At 28.5% G+C, this 27596-nt stretch overlaps 1 protein-coding gene across 9 annotated transcripts in view; it reads left to right on the plus strand.

The window, feature by feature from the left end:
• Nucleotides 1–27596, plus strand: part of Pdp1 (PAR-domain protein 1) — a 77560-nt gene that overhangs the window by 23646 nt on the left and 26318 nt on the right. Inside the window, exon 1 of one of the 9 annotated variants that reach the window (XM_065506408.1) lies at nucleotides 4667–6302. The exons of 7 other annotated variants lie outside the window; for them this stretch is intronic. In XM_065506408.1, the coding sequence (XP_065362480.1) occupies nucleotides 5219–6302 (1084 nt within the window). In that variant the 5' untranslated portion in view covers nucleotides 4667–5218. Of the gene's footprint in view, nucleotides 1–4666; nucleotides 6303–27596 lie in introns of those variants that run through there. One more of the 9 variants, XM_065506409.1, reaches the window with a different exon arrangement.

Here is a 27596-nt window from a genome sequence, read left to right on the forward strand (position 1 = left end):
ACCAAAGGAGATACAGGGTTAATTTCCAAAACTTTTTTTTTAATGTAATATTCATTAATATAAATAAATCTACATATTTCTAGAAAAAAATGCAGAAAGTTAACGAGTTTCACCTATTTATTTCATATAAATAGTAAAATTTTTCATATATCTGAACTTTGACCTCGATGCGCGTCCAGAAATCGTTGCCCGATTTGGCTCAAATTTTCAGCACTTAACATTTAGGCCTAGTGTCACAATATTCCACCCGGCACTCTTCAAAATTTTAACAAAAATTTTTTTCCATACAACTGATTGTCACTCTAATATACATAGGTAAAAAACTGGCAAAAAATATCTCAGTTATTTGTGAACCGATTTTCTCTATTTTAAATACCCAGCAATAATTTTGCGAATTTTTGTAATGACAACTAGTTATTTCATGCATTATTTTGTAATGAGTGGTGGTTACCCAGCACATTATTTTATTTACTAGATTAAGTACTTATTTTTATACAGGTTGGTAATGAACTTTTGCATTTAGCACAGCTATCTAGTGTGTTTTACTGGAAAACGGGTGGTTAGTGGTTCGCCACCTGTCAAAGCCATTAATTTTTTTGTTCATATCATATTCATTTATATGTTGATTCTAAAACTATTGTTAACTTACAATAAAATAACTCGTAAATGGAGCAGTGAGTTAGCAGCTTGACTATCAAACACAAGCAAATAATGTGACTGTTCGATTCCCACACAAGGTAATATTTTTTGTGTTTTTTTTTTTAGCTACATATTTATTTTTTTTTTACTACTTATTTCTTAGCTGATTGTAAGTACATTTGTAAGCTTGACTCATGAATTTTTTACAAATCTCGAACAAATGTATGTAGTGTTTCAGTCAAATAATAAGTAGTTATGCCTTGGCTCTAATATTACTTGCTGGCTTACTAAGTAAGTAAAGTTTTTTCTGGGTAGCAAAAGAGCCTGAAGATTTCCGGAGATATTGATGTATGAATCGTGTATGTAAGTTATTTGGGGGCTTCGGAAAGTTGATTTCAATAGACAGACGGACATGACTTAATCGACTCCGCTATCTATAAGGATCCAGAATATATATACTTTATAGGGTCGGAAATGAAAAATGTAGAAATTACAATGTCAAACTTATATATCGTCCCCTCATTGCATAATAAGAATCTACATAACTGATTCTATATGTGAACAAAATTTGATGAAATTCTACTTCCACAAAGTGGGTCAAAAGATCAATTGAAATATTACTTTTGTTCTAGATGTCTAGTAACACAAAAATTTTAAACTCAATTATTTCGAAATGGCAAAAAAATTATACACTATTGTTTTACTAAGGGGACGATATACCCTTCTCACGAAAGTGCCCAATAACTCAATTTTGGATTATTTATTGCTTGACTGGATTTTGAAATAAACGCTTAAATTCTGTTGAGTAAATTCAATTATTGAAATCAAAAATTTGTATTTTAATAATTTAAAACTACATATTTATAAAATAGCGGTTACTTCCAATTAAAGTTTTGAAAGAAAATGCTCCATCGAACACTAGAAGTAATAAAATTCTTCAGAAAGGAGCCATTTGCAAATTAATTTCTTAGATTTTTATAAAAAAAATCTAGCATATTATTGTTTATTCCCAATGAAAGTGTCGATACAATTTAATGCTAAAAGCGATATTTCCGAATTATCGCTTTTAGCATTAAATTGCTACACTTTTGATAGATCGATGTTCTAAGAACATGTTAACACGATCTTCGAGTGCAGTTCATTTACAGACTTGGAAATAAATCGTCTCAACCTCTCCTTCATACCAAGTGTTTATAGAGAAGTCATTGATTTTAAATGCTTCAGAATTTCAACATGTCTACCATATGTTTTTTGCGTGGCAAATTAATTAGTGAAAACTCACTCTCAGAAAATTTACCTAGAACTGTTATCTACATTCATAAAATACTTTTCATGAAATAATTTTTTGAAAAATATAACAAATAATTATTTTTATTGAGTTTTTGCGAAGATACAAATTTTGCAAATTGAAATTAAATGTTTATTTATGAATAGGTTTTCATGAAATTTTGTAGTTATATAGACTTTTCTATTGAAAATGGAAAAATAAAAACAAATTTTAAAATTTGTAATCAGGAATCTCACAATTCCCAAAAAATGTGTTGAAAAATCCCAAAATATATGATTTTTTTGTTTTTTGGATATAATATCCATACCAAGTGCAGGGTTATCGAAACCCTCTACAAAACAATTAAAAACATAATTGGCCATCTAAACTGGGTTACTACATTTTGATATCGACTATGCGATTTGAGAATATTTGCCCTAAAGTTGAATTTAAGATAAAAAATAGGGGTTTTTTGTATGGACCTGGTCCCCTCGGTATCGACAATTTTCAATTTTTTTTCATTTAAAATATTTAATGTAAAGCTAGCATTTAAAAAAGTATAAATTACTAATTCACCTTCTTAGAAAATTTTTTAGATAACTTAAAAAGGAAAAAAGTACTTTTTTCCCCAAAAACTAGCGAAAAATCGCATTTTTTTAAATTTTTAAATTCAAATGCTTACAACTTTGGAGTTAGTCACGATTTTTAAACAATTCTTTTTTCTTTGACATATTCATTTGTTGTTAGTAAAATCCAGAAATATTTGGACCCGCTGTTATCGAAAAACTGAAGTAGGATGGTTAAAAATATTGTAAATTTAATTTTCAAATGCGAATATTTCCTAAATAAAACAAGATAATTGATGAGGTTTTTTGTGCTGCACGAAGAGGAGATTCATTCTATATACATATTGTTACGTTTTAACCTTTTCAAAACGCTGGTTTATTTCCTTTAAATAAACCGGATACTTTTGATTGCAAATAAAAGCCGTTTAGTAGTTTGAAAATGGTAACAACTCTTTATTTATTTAAAATGTACAACAACAGAATTAAATAGTCACTCACTCAATGTTTTTTTATACACGTTTATAAATTCTCAGAAATACAGACACAATTTATAATGTACACGAATTTACTTGAAAATTACAGCACACTTTAAGGCACTCAGTTGATGTTTATTCGAAAAGCGTCTCTGATAAACTCACTAACAACTGCAACCTCTGCCACTATTTATAACACTGCCATCTGCACTCTAGATTGCTCTTTAACTGTCAAAGTTCGAATATTCTAGATCATACGCCATCTGTGGTGTACTTTCTACAATGTTCTCTAACTTAATATTCGAATTCAAACAGCGTTGCCAACTTACGATCAATGGTCAACTGAAAGCTTTTATTTAATAATGCCCACAGATATGTTGCTATTACAGCACTGTTATTTGAAAGCATTATGCTACTTTTAAATCAGCCCTTAAAATCGTTATATTTGAATTCAAGTACAATTTCGTAACAATATGTATTTTTTTTAAATTGGATTTCAGACTAAGAAATGGGATCGTTTTCAAAATTGAACATACCCGAGGTGTCCTACTTTGGGGATCCCTAGCCGCACCCCTGATGGTGCCATCCGCTCAAAGTTCAAAACATGAACTCGACAATACTTCATATTTGCGCATGTCAAATTTCATTCAATTCGGATTAAGGGTTTAAAAGTTAAAAGTTACAAAATCTTGTAGGGAACTGAAGACCTAATTTTTTTGGAAACTAAAACAAATAATTCAGAAAAATAACTCTCAATTATTTTAATTAGACTTATTTTCAAACTTCTAAACAAAAATTAACATTATTTTTTAACACTTTTCTGAAAGTTTCAAATTAAGATAGGCCTCCAGGTTTAGCATTTGAAATTGAGGAATTTTTAATGAAATTCTGGGACAGCAAATTCAATATGACATTTTCCATAACGATTATTTTTTTAACGAAAAGTTTTGTTCTGCAAAAGCTTTTTTCAAGTTTATATCCAATGAATTTATTCTTTTAAGCTACACTTTGGGCACACTAAAAGCGGGAGAAATAAAAGCAAAAACAAAAGAAAGAAGACATGACTTTTCAAAATAATAACAACACAATTGGGGAGTGAGTGTGTTTTATTTTTGTGTTTTTTCAGTGTGTGATGGCAGCGGTATTAATGAAGCGTTTGGTTTGGTGTGCGCTTTTTTCATACTAGTTGTTGTTTTTGTCTTTCTTTCTTTTACTTTTTGTTGTGCTTTTGTTTTTGTTTTGCGTTCAAGTTGGGTTTTCAAAGCGTATACCCTCTGCACACTATAGTGGGCTAAATGGCTCTGGCTGGCTGGCAGGCAGACTGGCTGTATGAAGAGCATTAAGCGTTTTTCGACAACATACGGACACTCACTCTTAAAGCGTTTAGCAACGTTACCGGTGTTATTAACGGACTGGGAATTTTTTAACCGCTTAAAAATAACGTTAACCCCAATATTAAAATTTGAACAAAAGAAATTTTAATAAAAAATTAAGAAAATAAAAGTAAAAAATATAAACGTGTGATTAGAAAAGTTTTTTTTTTTTAAATTTGATAAATTTTGATAAAATTTAAAATTTTAATAAAAGTGATATTTAATAGATTTTATTTTTAAACAAGAATTCAATTCAAATAGATAAAATCATGATCTCATTTAACATTAGAAATATTTTAAACAATCTGCAGCAAATTTTTTAAGCAAAATAAAAAATACATTAATCACGAATCATTTGACAAAATTAAAAGTGTTTAGAATTCTAAGAGCTGCAAAATAAAAATAAAAAAATTAAAATTCATAACCTGCTTGAGAGCCGAGTTGAACAAATAAAACCCGAATAAATGTTCTACTTAAAGTGATTTTTAAATATTGCTAAAAAATTTAACAAATCAAGGTTAAACTTTTGAAAAAAAAAGTTTAAAACATATTCAATCTGTGCTACATACATATTAAACTTGAACCAGAAACAAAAATTTTTGATAAATTATTTAAAAAATAAATACAAATTGTATAAGAAAGTTCTAAAGTGTAAAATTACATAAAAAGTTTGTTAAAGCTTAAAGCTTTATGTTTCATAGATCTGCAACTAAATAAGAAAAATTAACTTAAATGTACATGATTGAATTACAATTTACAATTTATTAAACAAAAAAAAAAGAAGAAAAAAAAATACACAGAAACCAGAATCTGTAATTGAACGTGTCTTTTATTTATGAATGAATTTTTTCATGTACGAGTTTTAACAAATTTATTTCCGAGTAATTTTATTAATGTTGAATGAATGTGCGTGATTTATCAATGAAAATGGATTATCAATTGCCACCGCAAACTTTACAATTGGCTAGCAATGCAGTGGTGGGCAGTCTAATGAACAGCAATGGCAACAATAATGCTCTAAGCCAGCAGCAACAGCAGCTAAATCAGCAACAAAATGCTCAACTACAACTGCTGCAACTCAATCACCAACAGCAGCAGCAGCAACAACAACAGCAACTTGTGAATAATCAACAGCAACAACAATTGCTGAATCACATGACTTCTGGGCAACAAACGTTGCCCTCTTTAAGTAGTCTACCCCTGCAAGTTGTCAACCAGCTGCCACATTTGCTGGCCAATAATGGTGTAACGCTAAACAACAACAATAGCAGCAACAACAACAACAACAACAATACAAATATAAATAATTTAAATATACTCAATAATAATTTAAACAACAATTCCTCCGCACTCAACAATAACAACAACAACTCTAATAATTCAACTGTCAATACAAATCTCACCTCCAATAACAATAACAACAGCAATAGCACGAACAATGTATTACTACGTAATACCATGCAACATGTGGCAAATGCTAATCAACAATTGCAACAAACCATTAATAGTTTAAGCAATAATTTGGTTTCCTCTTTGCCACCCAGTACACAATTGTTGCAGCATCATCTACAACATTTAGCCAATGTCAATAATGCGGTAGTACAGCTCAACAACAATAACAATACCAGCAGCAATAACAACAGCAACAGTTCGTCACCCAGCAACAATTCTGCCAACAATAATATGTTGTTAAATAATAACAACAACAATCCCTCCACACCAAATAATAATCTGGCCACACATTTAAGTGACAATGTGGTGGCCCACAATATTGTCAATGGTCTGGTGGGAGTTTTAAATAATGTCAACAACAACAACAATAGCAATAATAATAACAACAACAACAGCAATACGAATTTAAATAATAACATTTTAAACAATGGGGGCAACCAAAATTCTGCGGCATCTAACTTGGAGGACAACAGTCGCTGGACTCAGTTTCAAGTGCAACAATTGTGGAAACAACATGCATCGTATTTGAATGGTATGATTAGAATAGAGAAAGTGTTTAAAATGGATGGGATGAAATTCCAAAAATAAACTTTAATGATAACATATCCAAGGTGTTGAGAATGGACCGTTTTTCATTGAACAACTCCTCAATTCAAGTGTTACAAGTGCTTAATTTTATAATTAAAATAAATATTTTTATTAAAAACTTTACTTAATGAACAATTTTAAAAATATTTATAAACATGTTCTTATTCTAAATGATAAACATTTGGGAATAAAGTTATGTTCAATTAATAATATTGATTAAAAAATTCATTGCAATTACGAATTTATTTTTGCTGTGTAATGATAGATCTTTTTTTTTTAAAACATCAAAGATTTCTTCTTTTGTTTACAAATTGTTTTCAAAATTATCACAATATATATAGATTAGAGTTAATTTCAAAAATTTTATTTGCGGGTATCATCATTTTTCTGAAGATTGTTTCGTAAATAAAAATAATGGCGTCCTTTTTTTGGAAAATTTTCACTCCTTGTGGTGGTTCAACGCACCTCAAGACGCGGATTTTAAGCACATTTTTCTGTAGATCAAAATCGGTTGAATATATTGCAAATCTGATTTCACCAATGGATTCTGCATCAAAAATTAATACATTTGATGCTTTTTGAATAGTTACTCTAACCCACAACACACAGTGGTTTAGAAACTTTTTTTTTTGGAAATAATTCGGTATCTCGGGAACTATTGGAGATATATTAATTTCACATGGTTAGAGCTGAGGTGTTTTTGAGTTGAATTACATTTGTTCAGCTTCCTAGGGGTAATACTTGCCAGTTTGTGCCCCCTCAAAGTTGGTCACCTCGGGTCTCAAAATTTTTAAAAAAATCCCCAAAACTTCATTTATGATCCGAATGAGCCGAAATTTAAAATATAAATAGTCCTTGAGAAGATCTACAAAAAATACGCTTACATGTGTAGGTTATCTCCTTCAGTTGAAGAGATATTTAGGTTTATTTATTTTTTATTTTTTTAATTTTGCTCGATTTTTTTTTTGTTTTTTAGATATGGCGGCCCTACGGAGGGTCGAATTTTTTTTTCAAAATATCAGCTATATTGGCAATAAAATTCTAAATAAAATAAAAAAACTTGGTAATAGTTATATCGTCCGTGTAATAAGTTACACGCATCCAAAGTTGGAACATGTAAAATGGGCCTAATTTTTTACGATTTTTCCTAAAAAAGTCCCTATATTTTTTCTTTTGTAGAAACAAATTTTCTTTGGGACTATATACAATTTTTATATGTTCCGGAAAGAAAACTTAATGCAAAAGCATGTAAAGTAAAATTGGGCTCACTTAAGCGGACACAGTATCCCTCAGACCTATCCAAACTTGGACAATTTTAAAAAAAATATTTAGGTTTCAGTAAAAAATTCTAAAAAGGCAAAGCACCGATCCTCGAAAAAGTTCCGTATTTGTATAACCCTATATGTTGTTTAAATACTTAGAAAGTTGTTTTACTATCACACGGTAAATAGCGTCACAGTAGGCACTTTTCTAAAAAAACTCAGTTTTTGGAACACATTTTCCCCGTTTTAGGAATTTCGGTATTTGAAAATAAAAAATGTCAAAACTTATAATGTCATTAATTTAAGGACATTTGGATCTAAATTAGTTCCCAATTTTGTTATGATATCTTTAACCGTTAAAATTTTACATTAAATCAAATTTTATATTTTTATTCGTGGAAAATCACCATATGAAAGTTTTTTTAGTTTTTAAGGTAAATGAAGTCCCAAAATTTTATAAAATTATTTAATTTTACTAAAATATCAATCCTCAGGTCATAATGTTTTCAACAGTATCAAATACTTATATAAAAAGCCTTTATTTACTCCTCAGAAGTTCCACAAACCTTGCCCGCTTTGACAAATTTGTACATTTTTTCATATAATGCGTTCAAAAATCAGGGAGCGCAAATCTCATAAAAAAATAAAAAAAGGATTGAAAGGCATTTTAAGCTTATCAAAACGGTACCAATATTTCCTTTCTATGACAACCCATTAAAAAGTTACAAAAATTATTTTTTATATTTTTTATGAGATTTGTAGTTTTGTGAAACTATTGAAGTGGAATTGTCTAGAGCTAAAAAAAAGAAGTAAATGAATACTTCCTAACCAAATTTGCTACCGAAGGTAAAATAATAGAGATATTAGTGATTTTTAGTTAAATATTAACTATTTTTTTTTCATGCTAAATTTTTGCGGTACTTAAAAATAAAATTCTTAATAAATGCGAAATTAACCCTAAGCTCTCTTTTGTTGTGTCATATTTCTGACTTTCTGGTTGAATTTTTCGTTTTGGTGTATTCAGGGACTTATAGTAAAATTTCATGGTTAATATTTTTGCGGAACATTTTAACCCCTTAAATCCCTGTTTTAATGGTGTTTTTTGTTCTTTTTTAAAAGAAGGACAATAAAGACCCATGCCTTGAGGTTTTAGAGGGTTAATATATTCTACAAAAATGTTCTCTGTAACATTTTACATAAATTTTATGGTTTTTTATGACGATTAACAATAACAATGTGCCAGAGTTGGGAAACTTTAACCCCCCCTCAAATGAAATACAGATGTAAACTTTCAAAACGCCGATACACGTGTCTTTTTTTTTTGTCTCCTCTATCAAAATATATTGGTACAATCTTGTAACTTTGGAAAATATTTGATTTTGTTGTATAGTGTAATTTTTCTTTTAAACATTATTCAATCCCAATAAGCAGTTTTCCAGGAATTCAAGTTGAAAGCAAGTGTAATTCAAGCCTTGAATTATAGTCAAGCAATTGAATTACATTTATATTACACTTTATTTCAATAGCATTCTCCAGTAAAAAGGAAACATAAATTCAAGACTATGTTTTTTGTTTGAAAATTATTTATTGTTTTTACAAAATTATGTAATTACATTTGCATTCAAGCCAAATTCCAACAAAATGTTCAAGTGCTTGAATTTTTGTGACTATGGTGCTTATTGGGATATTATGCATTTTTAAATATTTTGTTAAGTAAACCTTCATATTTTGAGTTGAAAATTGATTTATGTTGACTTTATTAAATGCAGTTTTATTCTGAAAATGATTTAAAAAATACGAAAATTTTAATTTTTTTTTGTTTTAAATATTTTAAAAAAATATGTATTTGATTCGACTGAAGTAATTTTTAAGTATTATACTGGCAGGTTAAACCTCCTATATGCCACTACTATAGGCTGATATTCGAAAGATTCCGGGACTCTATGAAACAATCCTGGTGTAATAAGGCGGATTGGTTGGATGCAAAGGCAACCAGAATAGAAATTGTGTTGGGTACATAGGATGCATAGGCAGCCAGAATACTAATTGAGTTGGATAGGAAGCGTCTCAGGTCTTTAATAGGAGTGATAACCGGGTACTGCTCATTTGAAGCATTCATTTGTAAATGGGATCGCTAGGGGAGAGATTTCATGATGATTTGGGGTATATATAGATATGATCTAGGAAATATATAAGGTTTTATCAGGGAAATAGGCTGGCTATTTTAGGTAGAGGGACTCTGTGAACACCTGACATCTTTCTTTTTCTCTTCAATTTCATTTTTTCTCTTCACATCTAGTTCTCTCCTGGTTATATTTCAAAAGGGAATCACAATGGATTCTTTGGGTATCCGAGTGGAAGTGTACTTCTATAGTACACACCCCTTCAAAACCTTTTATATATCGAAGTATTGTATGCTTAAAATTTTCCGGTTTATAATTTCTTTTTTGGAAGTGGTTAAAAATAGCTTCCAAAATGCGTCAGAATATAGTAGTTGATGTTGGCTTTAAAAAAAAATTATATGCAATTCTGGAAGAAGTACTTCACTATTCCTAGAGGCTAAAGAAACTGACAATGAAACTAGTCATGTAACAGGTTCGTCGAGGATGGAGACCGGCTCGAGACTATATAATTTATAATAGGTCCTTTTGTCCATTATTATACCTTTAAATATATGTGTGTATAAATAAAATCGCTTTCCATAATTTGGACGAGATTTTAGATCATGGAGCTCTCTTGAGAACCATCAGGCACTCCTAAAGAATCTTACTTTCTTTAGACAGTCCAGATAATTATATGTTAGTCCGCAAAGTTAGCAGACCTATAAGAAGTTTGATCGACTTCCTACTAAAAAAGCCTTGGTATTTCTCGCGCTAAGAAGATCCAGAGCATTCTGGATATTCAGCAACAGGTACATCGTAGACCATTGGGATGCCAACTCTTTGAATTCCCAATGATCCTTCATTTGCGATATCGCAAAGAAACGGATGCGAATGTCGCTGTACGTCACATATTCTTCTAAGGACATCCATCCCGTTTGTTGCCAATTAGTGCCTTCATGTAACTATACCCTTCTTAGCTCACTGTGGCGATGTCCAAGCTGGTTTAGAGAATCTATATAATTCAGTAGAAAAATTCTTTGGAACAAACTGTTCACGTAGCTATAAAAAGTCTAACGACTCTAAATTGAAATTCTGTATCATTTTCGCAGCCGAAAAACGGTGCATATGTTTAGACAGTCTCTGCAGTGTGTCGATATACAAGAACCATGGTCTGGATCAAGTTCTAATACAGTATATGAAAGGAACCTGTCACTTGCTATTAAAGTGCTGACAATTTCATTAAAAATTGTGAAATCTTTAATTTTATTTTTCTGAATATTTACTTAAATTTAACTTAAAATGTGATACATTAACAGATATTGAATTGAAGTATATTCTAAGTATATTTAGATATGACCGTCTTTATGTGTGTGTAAAACATGGTCACGTCCAAACTAAACAACAGATATTATTGAGATTTACCCAAAGTATTTACAGTTGGCATAAGCAGCTTGGTATTGAAAATCCGCAGAATCGGTTTGGCAGAAACAATGTTATGGACCTAACTGTGAGACAACCTCCAAAACTGTGGAATATTTTCATAAAATAATTCCAACATTATACCGTTCGTTAGCTTATACTTTTTTTGTAGTATTAGTTTAGTATATGGTAGAGGGTAGTTTCGATTCGACACTAAATGTCGTTGGTAAAACTGTTTTTCATTGCACTAATATACCAAACTTTATAGAAAACAGCTGACATCTGTCAAACAAAAAGTGCTAAAAAAAATTCGGCCATATTTTCCCAATTTGTTAGCCTCATTAGCCTTTATAACTATTATTATTTGTTCAGATATTAATACAATTAAAATTTAAATCATTAATTTCCTATTAACTAGTCTTTCCTTAAATTTTATTTGAAACCTTTTAAAAAGAAATTGTTGACTTAACCGAACAATGTAACTAATACCGGGAAGTAAAACATGAATATAACAACAAAAACAACAACAGCAGCAGCAAAAAAAACCTTCACTACAACCCAAGTTAGTTAGATGTCAAAGTCAAAGACAAAACAGGCTTAAATTGATTTATTGGTAACAGAAAATCAAGCAACAGCAACAAAGCTAATAATAACAATAATGACAGCAAAAACAAAAGAAATGTTTTCAAATGTCTATTACCCAAAAATAACAACAACAAACAAAATGGATTAAACAAATGTTGAGACAATTTTTGAAGCAAGTAAGCAAGCAATCAGACAGACATATACTGAGGGACAGACTAAAAGTAGTTTATTACTTTTACAAGAAACAAGCCAAAGATTATCAAAAAAGAGAAAAACAAAACTAAAACAATCACCTTCACCATGACATGTTTTTTTTGTCATTATTTTTTTTGGTGGGTTTCTCTACTGCAAATTGTGTTTAAAGCCCCCAATAAAACTGAAATAAAATTTCAACCAAAATAAACCAATAAATGTCAACATTCACAATAAATGAAATAAAATACATACAACAAAAAACAAACACCCAGAAATTATTGTCTAAAAGAAATTTTAGCAACAACAGACAACCGAAAGTCATTCATTTCATTCATTCACTGATATAAAATTTAAAGGGTTCGACGTTAACAAAAATTCACTTCACATTTCTCCGCACAAAAAAAAATCAACTTTCGATTTTATTTCATGTTGAGCCAGTTTATTTAGTGTCAATAATTGTATGATCTTGTAGTTGTCATTAAATTTATAGTTTTTTCTCTCTCTATATTAAACGTCATTTTTGACATTTGTAACATTTTAACAACAAAAAAATAAAAATATTTTTATCACTAACAGTTTTTTTATATTTTTTGTTTTTATCTTTTTAAAACAATCATTTTATCATTTATTTTTAACATGAACTTCAACTTAACCTACCTAAATAAACGTCATTATTGTTGAGTTTGTGTTATTGTTGTTTGTTTTACCTGCCTGCTTGCCTGTCAGTTGATTACCAGTCAGTTGCTCCCATCGTAATTCGTCGTAATTCTCCCTTTTAAATGCCATTGAAAACGCTGTATGTTTATTTCTAAATGATGCTTAAGAAGAAATTTTCCTTAGCTTAAGTTTTTACTTTCATTGAGCTTAAATAAAACATTTCAAACAAACTGAAACTATGTAATATTAGTAACTAGCACCCAGCTAACAATTTTGTAGGAGAAAATTTGCTTACACAGAATCAAGCAGTTCCATGTAGTTTCAAAATAATAGAGAAATACCTAGGCTATCAATATAAATCACAAAAAAATCAGACAATATCGTTAGAAAGGCCAAACATATTTTCAAAAATAGGGATAGTTTTAGTTTTTTATCTCCGCTATTTATGAATCGATTTTGAGGATTTTCATTACCAAACTGTTGGAATGTTTATCTGATGTATTGATATAAAAGTTGGACCAGTCTACTGTAGCCTTCGGAAAATTGATTTAAACCAACTTATGGATATCGTTATGAGAGCTGTCCTATCTATAAAGATCCAGAATATAAGTATAAAGGGCCTAAAATTCGTATGGTACCCAATTTCCCTGCTTTTGGGTGAATGTTGCTGCTTGCAAACGTTCTGAAATTGCTGCTTGAGTAGCTACCAATGATTTTGCAAGCTTTTGTTGGGTTTTATGGAGTAATGCCTCCAATTCTTGCTCTTCAAACTTGTTCGGCTGGCCTGGGCGATCTTTGTGTTCCATGTCAAAGTCAACACTTCTGAACCTAACGAAATACCTCTCGCACGATGAAATGGATGGAACACATTCATTATAATCTTTGGTTAGCAATCGGTATGCTTCAGCGTCACATTTTTTTCAAATTAAAAAAAATTCCCACATACGACGCTTTGCTGGCACATAATTGGACATTTTCAAAGCAATGTACCCTTCAAAATGAGTTAAAAAGATACGCTATCTATTGCAAATCCCGCTTTTTAAGTCGTACACCCAATATTTAAAAGAGCTGTGATTGTAGCTTAAATTTGACTCTAAAAGTACTACGATTTCAACTTAAATTTCACTATAAAAAGAACTCCAAATGTATTTTAAATTTGACTTTAGAAATAGCTACAATTGTGTTTAAAAGTGACTTTGCAAAGTCCTCTGTTTGTAGCTTAAATTTGACTCTAAACAGAGCTACAATTTTAGCTTCTATTTGACCATAAAATTAGCTACGATTTTAGCTTAAATTCGACTCAAAAAAGAATTACATTTGTAGCGTAAATTTTACGCTAAAATGAGATACGATTATTGCTTAAGTTTTACACTAAAAATGGAAATGAATATTGCTTAAATTTGACATTAAAAATAGCTACGATTATAGCTAAATTTTACTTTCAAATTAGCAACGATTGTAGCTTAAATCAGACTCTTAAAAGATCTACGATGGTAGCTCAAATTTAACTCTAAAAAGACCTATGATTGTGCTTAAATTTGTATCCAAAAATAGCAGCCTAAATTATTTTAAAAAGAGCTTCTATTGTATCTTAATTTTGTCTATAAAAAGAGCTACATTTGTAGCTTAAATTTTCCTATAAAAACAACTGCGATTGTAGCTTAAATTTAAAACGGAATGAGAAACTTAAATATTTATATCCTGATGAAGACAAAATTCTGCTCATCCTAGAACTTTTTCTTAGAAACGAAACTTTGAAAATAAAGTTAATTTTTGGCAAAATTTAGTTCTTCCTTTATAGATCTCACTTCATAATATTGGCTTTTCTGATAATGTCAATAAGTCCCCTTTTACAAAGCGGAAATTGAAAGGTAGACAGACGAAGTTTGTTGGCGAGGGGTTGAGGAGGTAGAGTAGTAGTATATAGGTTAGTTCAAAAGAGAATAAGAAAAATGTCTGCCTTTAAATTTCTGCATTGTAAAAGGTGTTTAATTGAAAAATAGCCCTCATTTTCGGCGATCAATTTTGACATTGTGCAAAATCCTTTTGATCTCCTCTATACATTTTATTTATTATTTTTTCGTCAATTGTTATATTGAAGAATACCTCTTTAAAATCCATTTAATTTAATTTAAATCACACACAAAAACTTAAAACCAAACTTTGACACTAACCAAGAACACAAACAACGTGTTTGTGATTTTATAAATTCTTATCATAGAATAAATAAAACAAATTCGAAGCAAACTGGGTCAAGGTCTGAGAAAAAAAGTGTAAAAAAACATAAACGTTTATTCTAAATTATAATTCACACACACAAAACGGCAGGCTTTCACTATAAAATTAACACTTTGGTTTGCTGGGTTTCAAACAGCAACAACAATAACAACAAAAACAACACCAGTCAACACAAAACAACGTCATCGTCGTCTTCATCATCGGCTCACACACTCTCGTACGAACCTATAAAAACAATGTGAACGACGTAATATTGGTTGATCGTAATTTAAACATTGTTGTTGTTTTTGTTTTGTTTGTTTGTTTTTGTTGTAAATGCTGTTTCTGGTTTTTATTTTGCCGGCTTAGCAACTTTACCCCCCTCCACCCAAAACAAAAACAAAAAAATAAAACATTTATTTATGTTTGGTTATCTCGTCTGTCTGTCGGTCGGTCGGTGTGTGTCTTCTGTATGTTAAATTTTTGTTGTTTTGTTTGTTTATTTATTTATTCATACATTCAGTTGTCTATCTGACTGTCTGTCTGTCTGTCTTGCTGACTTTGTATCATTTTTTAAGTTGTATTTTTATGCTGCTCAAGAGTAACAAAAATTTAAAATAAATTTAAAAAAAAACTACGTAAAACTTTCACTTTTTTCGGCAATTTTTTGTGTGTACGTTTTTTATCAACTTTTTTTTATTATTACAACAACATTTTAAATACGTATATGTACATGTGTTTGTTGGTATTTTTATAGAAATATATAAAAAAAAATAATCATTTATTTGAAAGTAACTTATTAATGTTTATGACTATTTTTTGGCAAATTTTTATTTCTCATTTAATGTCTTTTATCTATAGATATTTTTACGAGGAATAACAAAATAAATTGAAATGGTGTAAGATTTATGACACCTCCTTTTCCGTGTTTCTTTACAGCTTTTGAGAGAAATGTCTGAAATTCCTTTTTTTGACTAAAAAATGCTGGATTTTTTTTTAATTTTTAACTTTTAGTACTGGCCATTGTTAGCTATGATCTTTTACTTTCATTCTGGTAACATATGGATTCCGAGCCAAAAGAACTGCTCATCTTTTGAAGCCAAGAACGAATCAAGCCAATATCGGATACTATATTCCAAAGTGAAGCGAATCCCAGAGAGCGCTTCGATCGAAACAAATAGTACTCGGGCAAGGCAAGGTCTGGTCTATAAAGCGGATGAGGCAAAACTTCCAAACGACTTCATTCTAAATAGTTTTTAACAGGTATTGCAACATGTGGCCGAGTGTTGTCTTAATGGAACATGTTTGACCGATGCTCGCTTCAAATGAATCAGTTGTGTTCGGTACCGATTCCCTCAGATGGTCTTTTGGTCCCACCAAATACAGAGTATTAACTTAGCGCCATGGATATTTGGCTTTGGTGTCGATTCGGCTGGTTGACCGGGCTTCACGTACGATCTCTTATGCTTCGGGTTATCGCAATCAATCCATTATAGCGTGTAAACATCATTTCGGACATGCAAAATCGTCTTTCAAGATCTCTCGACTTCAATACGTATGGTTCCAAATTTCCCTGCTTTTGGATAATCCTTGAGTAGCTCCCAATGATTTTGCTTGATCTGGCTGAGTTTGACAACAATCTTCATGGAGTAATGCCTCCAGTTCTTTATATTTATTTTTCGAAATAAATCAATATTTATAAAAATATCTATAATTTTATACTTTATATGTCCAGGTTCAATGACGAGTATTAAGAATTTTTTATAAAAAGAGGGCAGACAAATGGCATCATTCTTTGTATATCAACTTTTTCTGAAAGCTTAACAAAACATAGAGGAGTCTTACGTAACTATATTTTTAATTTGACCAACAGTTTATATGATTCAAATTCATGCATATATATATGTAATTCCCCCACTGTACCATGTTATAAAACAACTTTTCTTTCTCACTGCTTTTTGGCGCCATTTTTTTTCTCTCTTGTTGGCCATTAAGGAAATTACTATTAAATTTCCATGAGTGTAGCGAAATGTTACGTCATACATAATTTATTTACAATTTATAATAAATCGATCAAATTTTCAGCATTTTCCAAACTGCAAACTCGTAATACAAAGCAGACACAACATTTAATTCCTTAAAAGTGAAGAAGAAAATAATAAAAAAAACAGCAACATAAGAAACTTAATAACCCAGTTTTTAACAACAAAAAATAAAACAACCACCATAATTTGATTAAAACAACAACGAAAGCAACAAAAAAAAAACAACAATATAAATCAAAATAGAAAATGTAAAAGAAATCAAAACTGAAACAACTTACTAAACTAATTACGAGTATTAACAAAAAACAGAAAATAAGGAAGTGACCAATATATTTTTGAGCAAAAAAAAACGCAAAAAAACATAGTTTTCTTTTAGCAAAAAAAAAAAAGAAAAGAAAATTGGCTGCCAAATGGTGGCAACAACATGCAACTAAAGAAAATTGTTATTATAACATTAAAACGCTTTTAAAGTGGGCTTTTATTATGTTATTTTTTATAAATATTTATACTCCGTATGAGAGCATAAATATGTAACTACTACTACTTTATTATTAAATTTTGTTTTTCATAAAAATAAAAACAATGCAATTTTATCAAGCCTAGCTATCTCTTTCACAGTTCGTCTGTCTGTCTGTCCGTCCTTTTCATTATTAAATACTAAAAACCTATATTGCCTCAAATTTATTTATTTGTGATAAAAATTCATTTGAATTTTTTTTTTGTTTAAATACAAAAAATTTATGTATTTACGATCAAATTATATATAACGTGCTTTGTTTAATTTATAACATTTAATTTGTTTTAACTACAACAACAATATTAAAAAAAAAAAAACTTTATAAAATAACACTAGCATATTAAAATTCAGCTTAGATGGTACGTGTAGTGATTTTTTTAAACATCCCTGTGAATAGCTCATAAACAGTCGATGGTTTTAGCATTAGGAAAAAGCTTATCGTAAAGAAAAAGCCCTAGAAAAACTATAGAAGAAAGACTTAAACTTTGAAAGATTTTGTTTGAGAAAAAAAAATACTGTTACACACAAGATTTTCTGTATAACAGTATTTCCTATAGAAAATCTTGTGTATAACAGTATTTTCTATAGAAAATCTTCTGTATAACAGTATTTTCTATAGAAAATCTTCTGTATAACAGTATTTTCTATAGAAAATCTTCTGTATAACAGTATTTTCTATAGAAAATCTTCTGTATAACAGTATTTTCTATAGAAAATCTTCTGTATAACAGTATTTTCTATAGAAATCATGTGTGTAACAGTATTTTCTATAGAAAATCTTGTGTATAACAGTATTTTCTATAGAAAATCTTGTGTATAACAGTATTTTCTATAGAAAATCTTGTGTATAACAGTATTTTCTTTAGAAAATCTTGTGTATAACTGTATTTTCTATAGAAAATCTTGTATATAACAGTATTTTCTATAGAAAATCTTGTGTATAACAGTATTTTCTATAGAAAATCTTGTGTATAATAGTATTTTCTATAGAAAATCTTGTGTATAATAGTATTTTCTATAGAAAATCTTGTGTATGACAGTATTTTCTATAGAAAATCTTGTGTATGACAGTATTTTCTATAGAAAATCTTGTGTATCACAGAATTTCTTATAGAAAACCTTGTGTATCACAGAATTTCTTATAGAAAACCTTGTGTATAACCGTATTTTCTATGGAAAATCTTGAGTATAACCTTATTTTCTATGGAAAATCTTGAGTATAATAGTTTTTCGTTGGAAAATCTGGTATATAACAGTATTTTCTATAGAAAATCTTGAGTATAAAAGTTTTTCTTTGGAAAATCTTGTGTATAACAGTATTTTCTATAGAAAATCGTGTGTATAACAGTATTTTCTACAGGAAATCATGTGTGTAACAGTATTTTCTATAGAAAATCTTGTGTATAACAGTATTTTCTATAGAAAATCTTGTGTATAACAGTATTTTCTATAGAAAATCTTGTATATAACAGTATTTTCTATAGAAAATCTTGAGTATAACAGTTTTTCTTTGGAAAATCTTGTGTATAACAGTATTTTCTATAGAAAGTCGTGTGTATAACAGTATTTCTTATAGAAAATCTTGTGTATAACAGTATTTTCTATAGAAAATCTTGTGTATAACAGTATTTTCTATAGAAAATCTTGTGTATAACAGTATTTTCTATAGAAAATCTTGTGTATAACAGTATTTTCTATAGAAAATCTTGTGTATAACAGTATTTCTTATAGAAAACCTTGTGTATAACCGTATTTTCTATGGAAAATCTTGAGTATAACCGTATTTTCTATGGAAAATCTTGAGTATAATAGTTTTTCGTTGGAAAATCTTGTATATAACAGTATTTTCTATAGAAAATCTTGAGTATAAAAGTTTTTCTTTGGAAAATCTTGTGTATAACAGTATTTTCTATAGAAAATCGTGTGTATAACAGTATTTTCTACAGGAAATCATGTGTGTAACAGTATTTTCTATAGAAAATCTTGTGTATAACAGTATTTTCTATAGAAAATCTTGTGTATAACAGTATTTTCTATAGAAAATCTTGTGTATAACAGTATTTTCTATAGAAAATCTTGTGTATAACAGTATTTTCTTTAGAAAATCTAGTGTATAATAGAATTTCCTATAGAAAATCTTGTGTATAAAAGAATTTCCTATAGAAAATCTTGTGTATAAAAGTATTTCTTCTAGAAAATCTTGTGTATACCAGTATTTTCTATAGAAAGTCGTGTGTATAACGGTATTTCTTATAGAAGTTTTGTATGTAACAGTATTTTCTATAGAAAATCTTGTTTATAACAGTATTTCTGATAGAAAATCTTGTGTATAACAGAATTTTCTTTAAAAAATCTTGAGTATAACAGTTTGTCTTTGGAAAATCTTGTGTATAACAGTATTTCATATAGAAAATCTTGTGTATAACAAGATATAGTTTAACCGGCATTTAAACAACTCTTTAAACAATATGCTGAAATCATAAACTTTCCTTTAGTAATAACCCAATTTTTCTACCAATCCCCTTAATAGTTTAGAAGTTCTTTAATAATTAACATTTACACATTTTTTTCAAACGGCCTTGCTTTTTTTAAAACTACCCCAGCCACTCACTGTAACAGTTGTTGTTGTATTCCCCCAATGTTGTTGTTACAATCTGCATAATTGTGTTTTAATATTTCTTTCCTCTAAATAGTTGTTGTTGCATTTGGTTCGTATTCAATTCGTTTACTACATACATACATACTCGTGCATACGCGAGCACATAAATAGTTTGTGCTAAAAGACAACAACTACAAAAAAAAACAAATTATTACACTTTCACTGATTTTTTTTGTTTAGTTACTTTATACGTGTTTTTTTATTGCTGTTGCTTCTCTTTTCAAAACAACAACATAAAAATGTACCTGTTGTTGTTCTGCTCATGTATTTTAATGTTTTTTGCACGTTTCGTTGCATTTCTTTGGCGATTGCGCAACCGACTGAGTACTTGTTTGAAAATAAACTCGTCTGTCTGTCCGTCCATATTTGCTTCTGCCTGTCTGTCGGTCCGTTTTGATATGTGTGTTCGGCCAGTGGTAGTGATTTGTATGCAGTGTAACTTCCACTGTACACTGTTAAATGTGTATGAAATAATAATAATCATCATACTCATATGTACTTCTTTTGTTCACTTGTGGATTTTTTTTTATTATTATTTTTAGTTTATTTGTGAAAAAGTACCAATATTGGCTGCTCACACGTTTTTTGACCAATTTAGAAATTGAAGTAAGCTGTTTTTTTCGGTTAAAATTTACATACATCAAATATTTTTGTTTTACATAGAGTAGTAAGTATAGTAGTTCTGGTAATTTAGTTTTACTAAGTACTAGTGCGCTTTAGGGAAAAGGTGGAAAGGTGTTTTAAGCACGTATTTGTTTATTTTTTTAAAATTTGGTATATTTCTTATGAATAACTATTTCATGAGAAAATTTTATGTTTGAATGTTGTCTGCAAACTAGAATTATTTATTATTTAATAGTTTTTGTTTTAAAGAATTGGAATATCGTAATTTTAATAAATAAAGACAGATTTTAGTGATTCTTTTCTTTTGGCAAATAAGACATATGGGATAAACAAATAATATTTGCAGAATAATTCATTAAATGCCTTAGTATAAAAAATATTTAAATTAATTTGCTTTTATATTTTTTAAATAAATTATGAGTAATGGTTTTTTCTATAGACAATTTTGAATATAGCAATATTATCTATAGCATTTATATATAACAGTTTTTATTCTATAGAAAACTTTTTATATGACTGTTTTTTCTATATAATATTTTGTTTATAACAGTTTTTATCTATAGAAAATTTGTAAATAAAAGTTTTTTCTATAGAAAGTTTGTGTGTATAACAGTATTTTTTATAGAAAATTTTGTGTATAACAATTTTTTCTATCGAAAACTTTGTGTATAACATTTTTTTCTATCGAAATTTTGTGTATTACAGTTTTTTCTATCGAAAATTATGAGTATTTTCTATAAAAACTTTTGTGTATAACAGTATTTTATATAGAAAATCTTGTGTATAACAGTATTTTCTATAAAAAATCTTGTGTATAACAGTATTTTCTATAGAATATTTTGTGTGTAACGATATTTTCTACAGAAAATGTTGTGTATAACAGTATTTGCTATAGAAAATTTGGTGTATAACAGTATTTTCTATAGACAATTTTGTGTATAGTAGTATTTTTATAGAAAGTGTTGTGTATAACAGCATTTTTTGAAGAAAATTGTGTGAATAACAGTATTTTCTATAGAAAAATTTTAGTGTAACAGTTTTCTCTATAGAAAATGTTGCGTATAACAGTATTTTCTAAAGTAAATTGTGTGTATAACAGTATATTCTATAGACAATTATTTGTATAACAGTTTTTCTATAGAAAATTTGTGTATAACAGTTTTTTCTGTGCAACATACTATATAGAAAAATTTGTGTATAACAGAATTTTCTATCGAAAACTTTTTGTATAACAGCTTTTTCTATCAAAATGTTTATGTATTACAGTTTTCTCTATCGAAATAGCCGTATTTTCTACAGAAAATTTAGTGTATAACAGTTTTTCTATAGAAAATTTGTGTATAACAGTTTTTTCTGTACACAATTGTGTGTATAACACTATTTTCTATAGAAAATTTTGTGTGTAACTGTATTTTCTATAGAACATTTTGTGTATAACAGTTTTTTTCTGAAAATAATTAAATATTTAGATCTTAGTATGTGAGACTAAAAAAAGTACCTACTATTTGAATATTATATTGATACTGATCAAAAATTAAATTTTCAATCCCCATTCATATTCCCCCAAATCATATTTTCTCAAACATTCCCACATTAAATAAGGACCTTATGGAAAAATTTTAGTATTTTTTACCTACCTAATGCGGAATAATTACAATTTAATATTTTATTAACAATTTTGTGCCACCGAAAGCAGAAAATAGCAAAGACAACAAATAGAAGCGAAAGAAAAGAGACAAAAAACTATTTAACATGATTATAGCATTACTTTTTTTAATGGGAGAGTATGTGTATGGCATACTAAAATAAAACAGTAACAAAAACAACAAAGAAAAATCAAAACTGCATAATACTCCTCGTATAACAGTAACAATAACAGTAGCAGCAACAACAATAAACAAAACCACCAAAACAATAACAAATGAATGAAAGTGTAACACTTTCTGTTTGATAAATAAATAAACAATCAAACAAGTCAAGACAACCAAAGCAAACCAACCGAAACAAACAATAACAACAACACACATTCGCTCTCACAAACACAACAATGCATTAAAGTGCATGTTCGTATGTATGTCTGAATGAGAGCCTCAGACAGTGATGTATATGAATGAAAATTAATATAAAAGTAATGAAGTAATGCTAAAAATAGCAACTATAACAACAACAACATGCATAATATTATATTAAATTAAATCTGCTGAAAAATGTTTGTTGTTTCTTTCAGTTTTTTTAATTTATTACATAATAATTTCTTTTTGCACAATGCATTCATAAAAACAATGCAATTTTTTTATAAACAAAGAAAGAAATTAAATAAATAAAACAGAAAAAAATGTTACGCATACGCTGTGTATGGCAAACAATTGAAGTGCATTATTTGTTCGCACTCAACAGGGATGTAGGAGTGGGTACTTTTTTTAGGTACCATTGAAAATGGGGAAATAAGTACATGTTAAAATATAACATATAAACTTCTTAATAATAAAAAGTTTATATGTAAAAATATTTAATAATTTAGTTATTTCATGAGATCTTATAAACTAAATTTGATCAATTATTTTCAAGACTGAAAATATATGGGTACTTTTTCGAATTGCCCTGGTACAATTTTAATTTCTTTACCCAACCCTGTTATATTCGCATTATTTTGTCCAGCTGACTACAGTTTATGTTGTTGCTTGCTGGCTGCTTGTTTGTTTTCATTATTGTTTAGCTAATAATATTTTTTTCTTTGCCTTGATAGCAAACGAGGCTAAATCTGCTCACGTTTATTATGTACATTGCAAAACGTACGTGTGTAACAATGAACAGTGGCGGCCAACAGAATCAATTGTAAAATGTAGTTCATGTTTTTGCGCATGTGCACATGATGACTATACTACAGTGTGCTTTTTTGAATGTATTTCACTTTCCATTTTATTTGTAGACCAGTAGGTGCATTCTAGTGGGGTATTTCTATTACTTTTATTATGAATTACACAATTTCTGTGGAAATATGATGAGCTACAATATGTTAAGTGAATAATAGCGGTGTTCATGATACGATAAATGAGTAAATAGGAAATTTTGCAACTATACATTTTGAAATTGGAAATGTACCTTCTTAATATTATTAATTTTGCCTTACAGAACTTCAAGGTTTATAGATGGCAACAAAATCGAAAAAATTTTAAAGGCTTTTTAAACCACTACACAATCTTAAAATATTGTGGTTCCAGTAGTACAAATATGGTCCAAATTTTTAGTTCTATGGAGAGGATTTTTTTAAAAATAAAATTTTATGTAAAATTATAATTTTTTTTAAATGTTTCTCCAATTAATAACATCGGGTTAGTCCTCTCTAAAATTGAAGCAAAAACTATATTTTATACGTGAAAATAGCAATTTTTTTTGTTTTAAAAAAATTATGAAAAATCGAAAACGGCAAAATTGTTCAGGTTTATTACTTTATCGCAAAGCCACATGTACTAGGAACAAAATGAGAAATTAATCATAAAAATCGATTGATCCTTTTCGAATTTATTCACAATTAAGTGAATTCGCTCATTTTCACAAAATTTTAGTTTTTTGTTTGATATACATAAAATTGAGTAGTTAATGTTCTTCTTTCGATTGATTGAATTTTGAAAACATTTTATCCATGCTATATATAATTATTCACATATATATTGCGTTTCAATCGACTCAGTAGTTTCGGAGTTGTAATAACAAAATGAAGAAAAAAATATATTTTGTACATGAAAATATGAAATTTTTTTGTTTTAAAAAAATCATGAAAAATCGAAAACGGCAGAAATTGTTAATATTTATTACTTTATCATAAAGCCACATGTACTGGCAACAAAATGAGATATTAATCATAAAAATCGATTGATCCTATTCGAATTTATTCACAATTAAATGAATTCGCTAATTTTCACAAAATTTTAGTTTTTGTTTGATATATGTACATACAATTGGGTAGTTAATGTTCTTCATAAAATTGAATAGTTGATGTTCTTCTTTCGATTGACTGAATTTTGAAACATTTTCTCCATGCTATTTACAAATTTTCACATATATATTGTGTTTCAATCGGCTGAGTTGTTTCGGAGTTATAATAACAAATTCAAGCAAAAAATATATTATTTAAGCGAAAATAGCAATTTTTTTGTTTTAAAAAAATTATAAAAAATCGAAAACGTTAGAAATTATTTAGATTTGTTACTTTGGCGCATATCTACATGTAATAGGAACAAAATGAGATATCGATCTTAAAAATCTATGGATTATTTTTAAATTTATTCAAAATTAAGTGAATTCGCTCACTTTCACAAAATTTTATTTTTATTTTTAGATATACATAAAATTCAGTAGTTAATGTTCTTCTTTCGATTGGCTGAATTTTGAAACATTTTCTCCATGCTATCTACAAATTTTCACATATATGTTACGTTTCAATCGGCTCAGTTGTTTCGGAGTTATAATAACAACTTCAAGAAAAATATATATTTTTTACGCGAAAATAGCAAATTTTTTTGTTTTAAAAAAATTATGAAAAATCGAAAACGTCAGAAATTATTTAGATTTGTTACTTTAGCGCATATCTACATGTAATAGGAATAAAATGAGCTATCGATCTTAAAAATCTATGGATTATTTTTGAATTTATTCACAATTAAGTGAATTCGCTCATTTTCACAAAATTTTAGTTTTTTATTTGATATACATATATAAAATTGAGTAGTTAGCGATCTTTTTCGATTGATTTTATTTTGAAAACATTTTCCCCATGCTATGTATAATTATTTACATATATATTGCGTTTCAATCGACTCAGTAGTTTCGGAGTTGTATTAACAAATTGAAGAAAAAAATATATTTTGTACGTGAAAATAACAAATTTTTTTGTTTTCAAAAAATTATGAAAAATCGAAAACGACAGAAATTGTTCAGATTTATGGCTTTATCATAGATGCACATGTAATAGGAATAAAATGAGCTATCGATCATAAAAATCGATGGATTTTTTTCGAATTTATTTACAATTAGGTGAATTCGCTCATTTTCACAAAATTTTAGTTTTATGGTAAATAGTATCAAAATTTCGTTCAGAACGAATTAAACTAAGCATACAAATTATAAAAATATGCTAAATTACAACCTTAATTATTTAAAATTGAATGACGTCAAAAACACAAAATAAATTATAAATTAATTAGCAAAACAGTAGTAGTAGTAGTAGTATATATTTGAAACTGAAATTAATATACATACCAAATAAGTGAAAGTTTAATTCCGCATTCTTCTTTATTTCACTCAATTTTATACATATTTTTTTTGCCATGGTTCAGTTAAAATCAAATAACCAAAAAACTATACTAACGCAAAAAATATAGCTGAAAACTGTAAAGAAACAATGATTTAAACAAATGACCGAAAACAAAATCTAAACAAATACATGAAAATGTTAATGATGATTTGAAATTAAACATTAAAGGGGGAAAAATAACAATAATTACAGGCCAAAAGACATGAAACAATACTTTAAAAATTATATTTAAATGTTAAGGTAGTCCTCACAATCATTATCACGATTATAATGGTTAATGATCATTCATAATCGTTAAAAAAAAACATTTCCAGCCAAAAAGAAATAATGATTTACGGTTCTAGTCAATGAAAGTGAAAACTAATACCAGTTTTGAAATGAAATGAAAACAAAACAACCATAAAACCGGTAAAACAAAAGCAGGGCTTTAACAAAATTATGTAAATTATATTTAATTATTAACACAAAAAAAAAAAACAAAAGCTCTTTTATAGCTACAATTATAATTCAACCAGTTGTTGCCAGCTACCAAAAAAAAAAAATCGCTGCCAAAGTAAAAATTATAAAACACCATAAATTATTAAGATTCTTCTGAATCTGAAACTTCTTTTGAGTTTCTGTTTCATCTTGATATTTATTTCTTGTGGGTTTTGTATGAGATTTTTATTTTTATTTTTTTTTTTTGTTTCAAAGTAGTTGACCCAATTTTAACAAGTCTGTTTCAGTTTGTATGTATTTCTTTCGTAGGCTTTACTTTCTTTAAATGGTATTTTTATTGAATTCTTTTATGGTTTTTATTTGTATTTTCTTTTGCTGCCTGCGTCAGACTCTTATGGGATTCTTTGAATGCTAAAAATAAATTTGGTGTGTCATTTCAATAAAGTTAAGATACAGTGGAGGTTAAAAAGGAAGACAAATGTTCATTACTGGCATTAAAATTAATTCACAATAAGCTCCAGGGAACAGTTCCAGTTGCACTTTTGATATGAATACACTGTCGTTTTATTTCATTCAATATGTGTTTGAGATAACGGAAACATAATTTTATCGCTACATAAAGATTAGAGTCATTCAGCTTACAAGTATTAATAAAAATGGACATGAAAGACAGAACATTATTGTAAAAACCATCCGGATTTATTTTGTTATGTGTGAGGCCAATATATTCCCGGGAAAAAACGGAACTGTTTTTTACCATCATTGCAAAAGCCATATCAATAACATTGGACACCGAGTACTACATGCATTTAATGTCGAAAGAATCATTCGAATCATAAGAATATACTACTTAATTTTAAGTATATCAAATAAAAACTAAAATTTTATGAAAATGAGCGAATTCACTTAATTGTAAATAAATTCGAAAAGAATCATTCGATTTTTATGATCGATATTTCATTTTGTTCCTATTACCTCTGACTTTGCGGTGAATTAATAAATCTGAACACTTTCTGCCGTTTTCGATTTTTCATGATTTCTTTAAAACAAAAAAATTTGGTATTTTCACGTAAAAACTATATTTTTTGCTTAAATTTGTTATTATAACTCCGAAACTCCTGATTCCATTGAAACGCAATATATATATGAAAATTTGTACATGGCATGGGGAAATTGTTTTCAAAATTCAATCAATCGAAAGAAG

Source organism: Calliphora vicina, chromosome 3 (genome assembly GCF_958450345.1).
Source record: "Calliphora vicina chromosome 3, idCalVici1.1, whole genome shotgun sequence".
NCBI classification, from domain to species: domain Eukaryota; kingdom Metazoa; phylum Arthropoda; class Insecta; order Diptera; family Calliphoridae; genus Calliphora; species Calliphora vicina.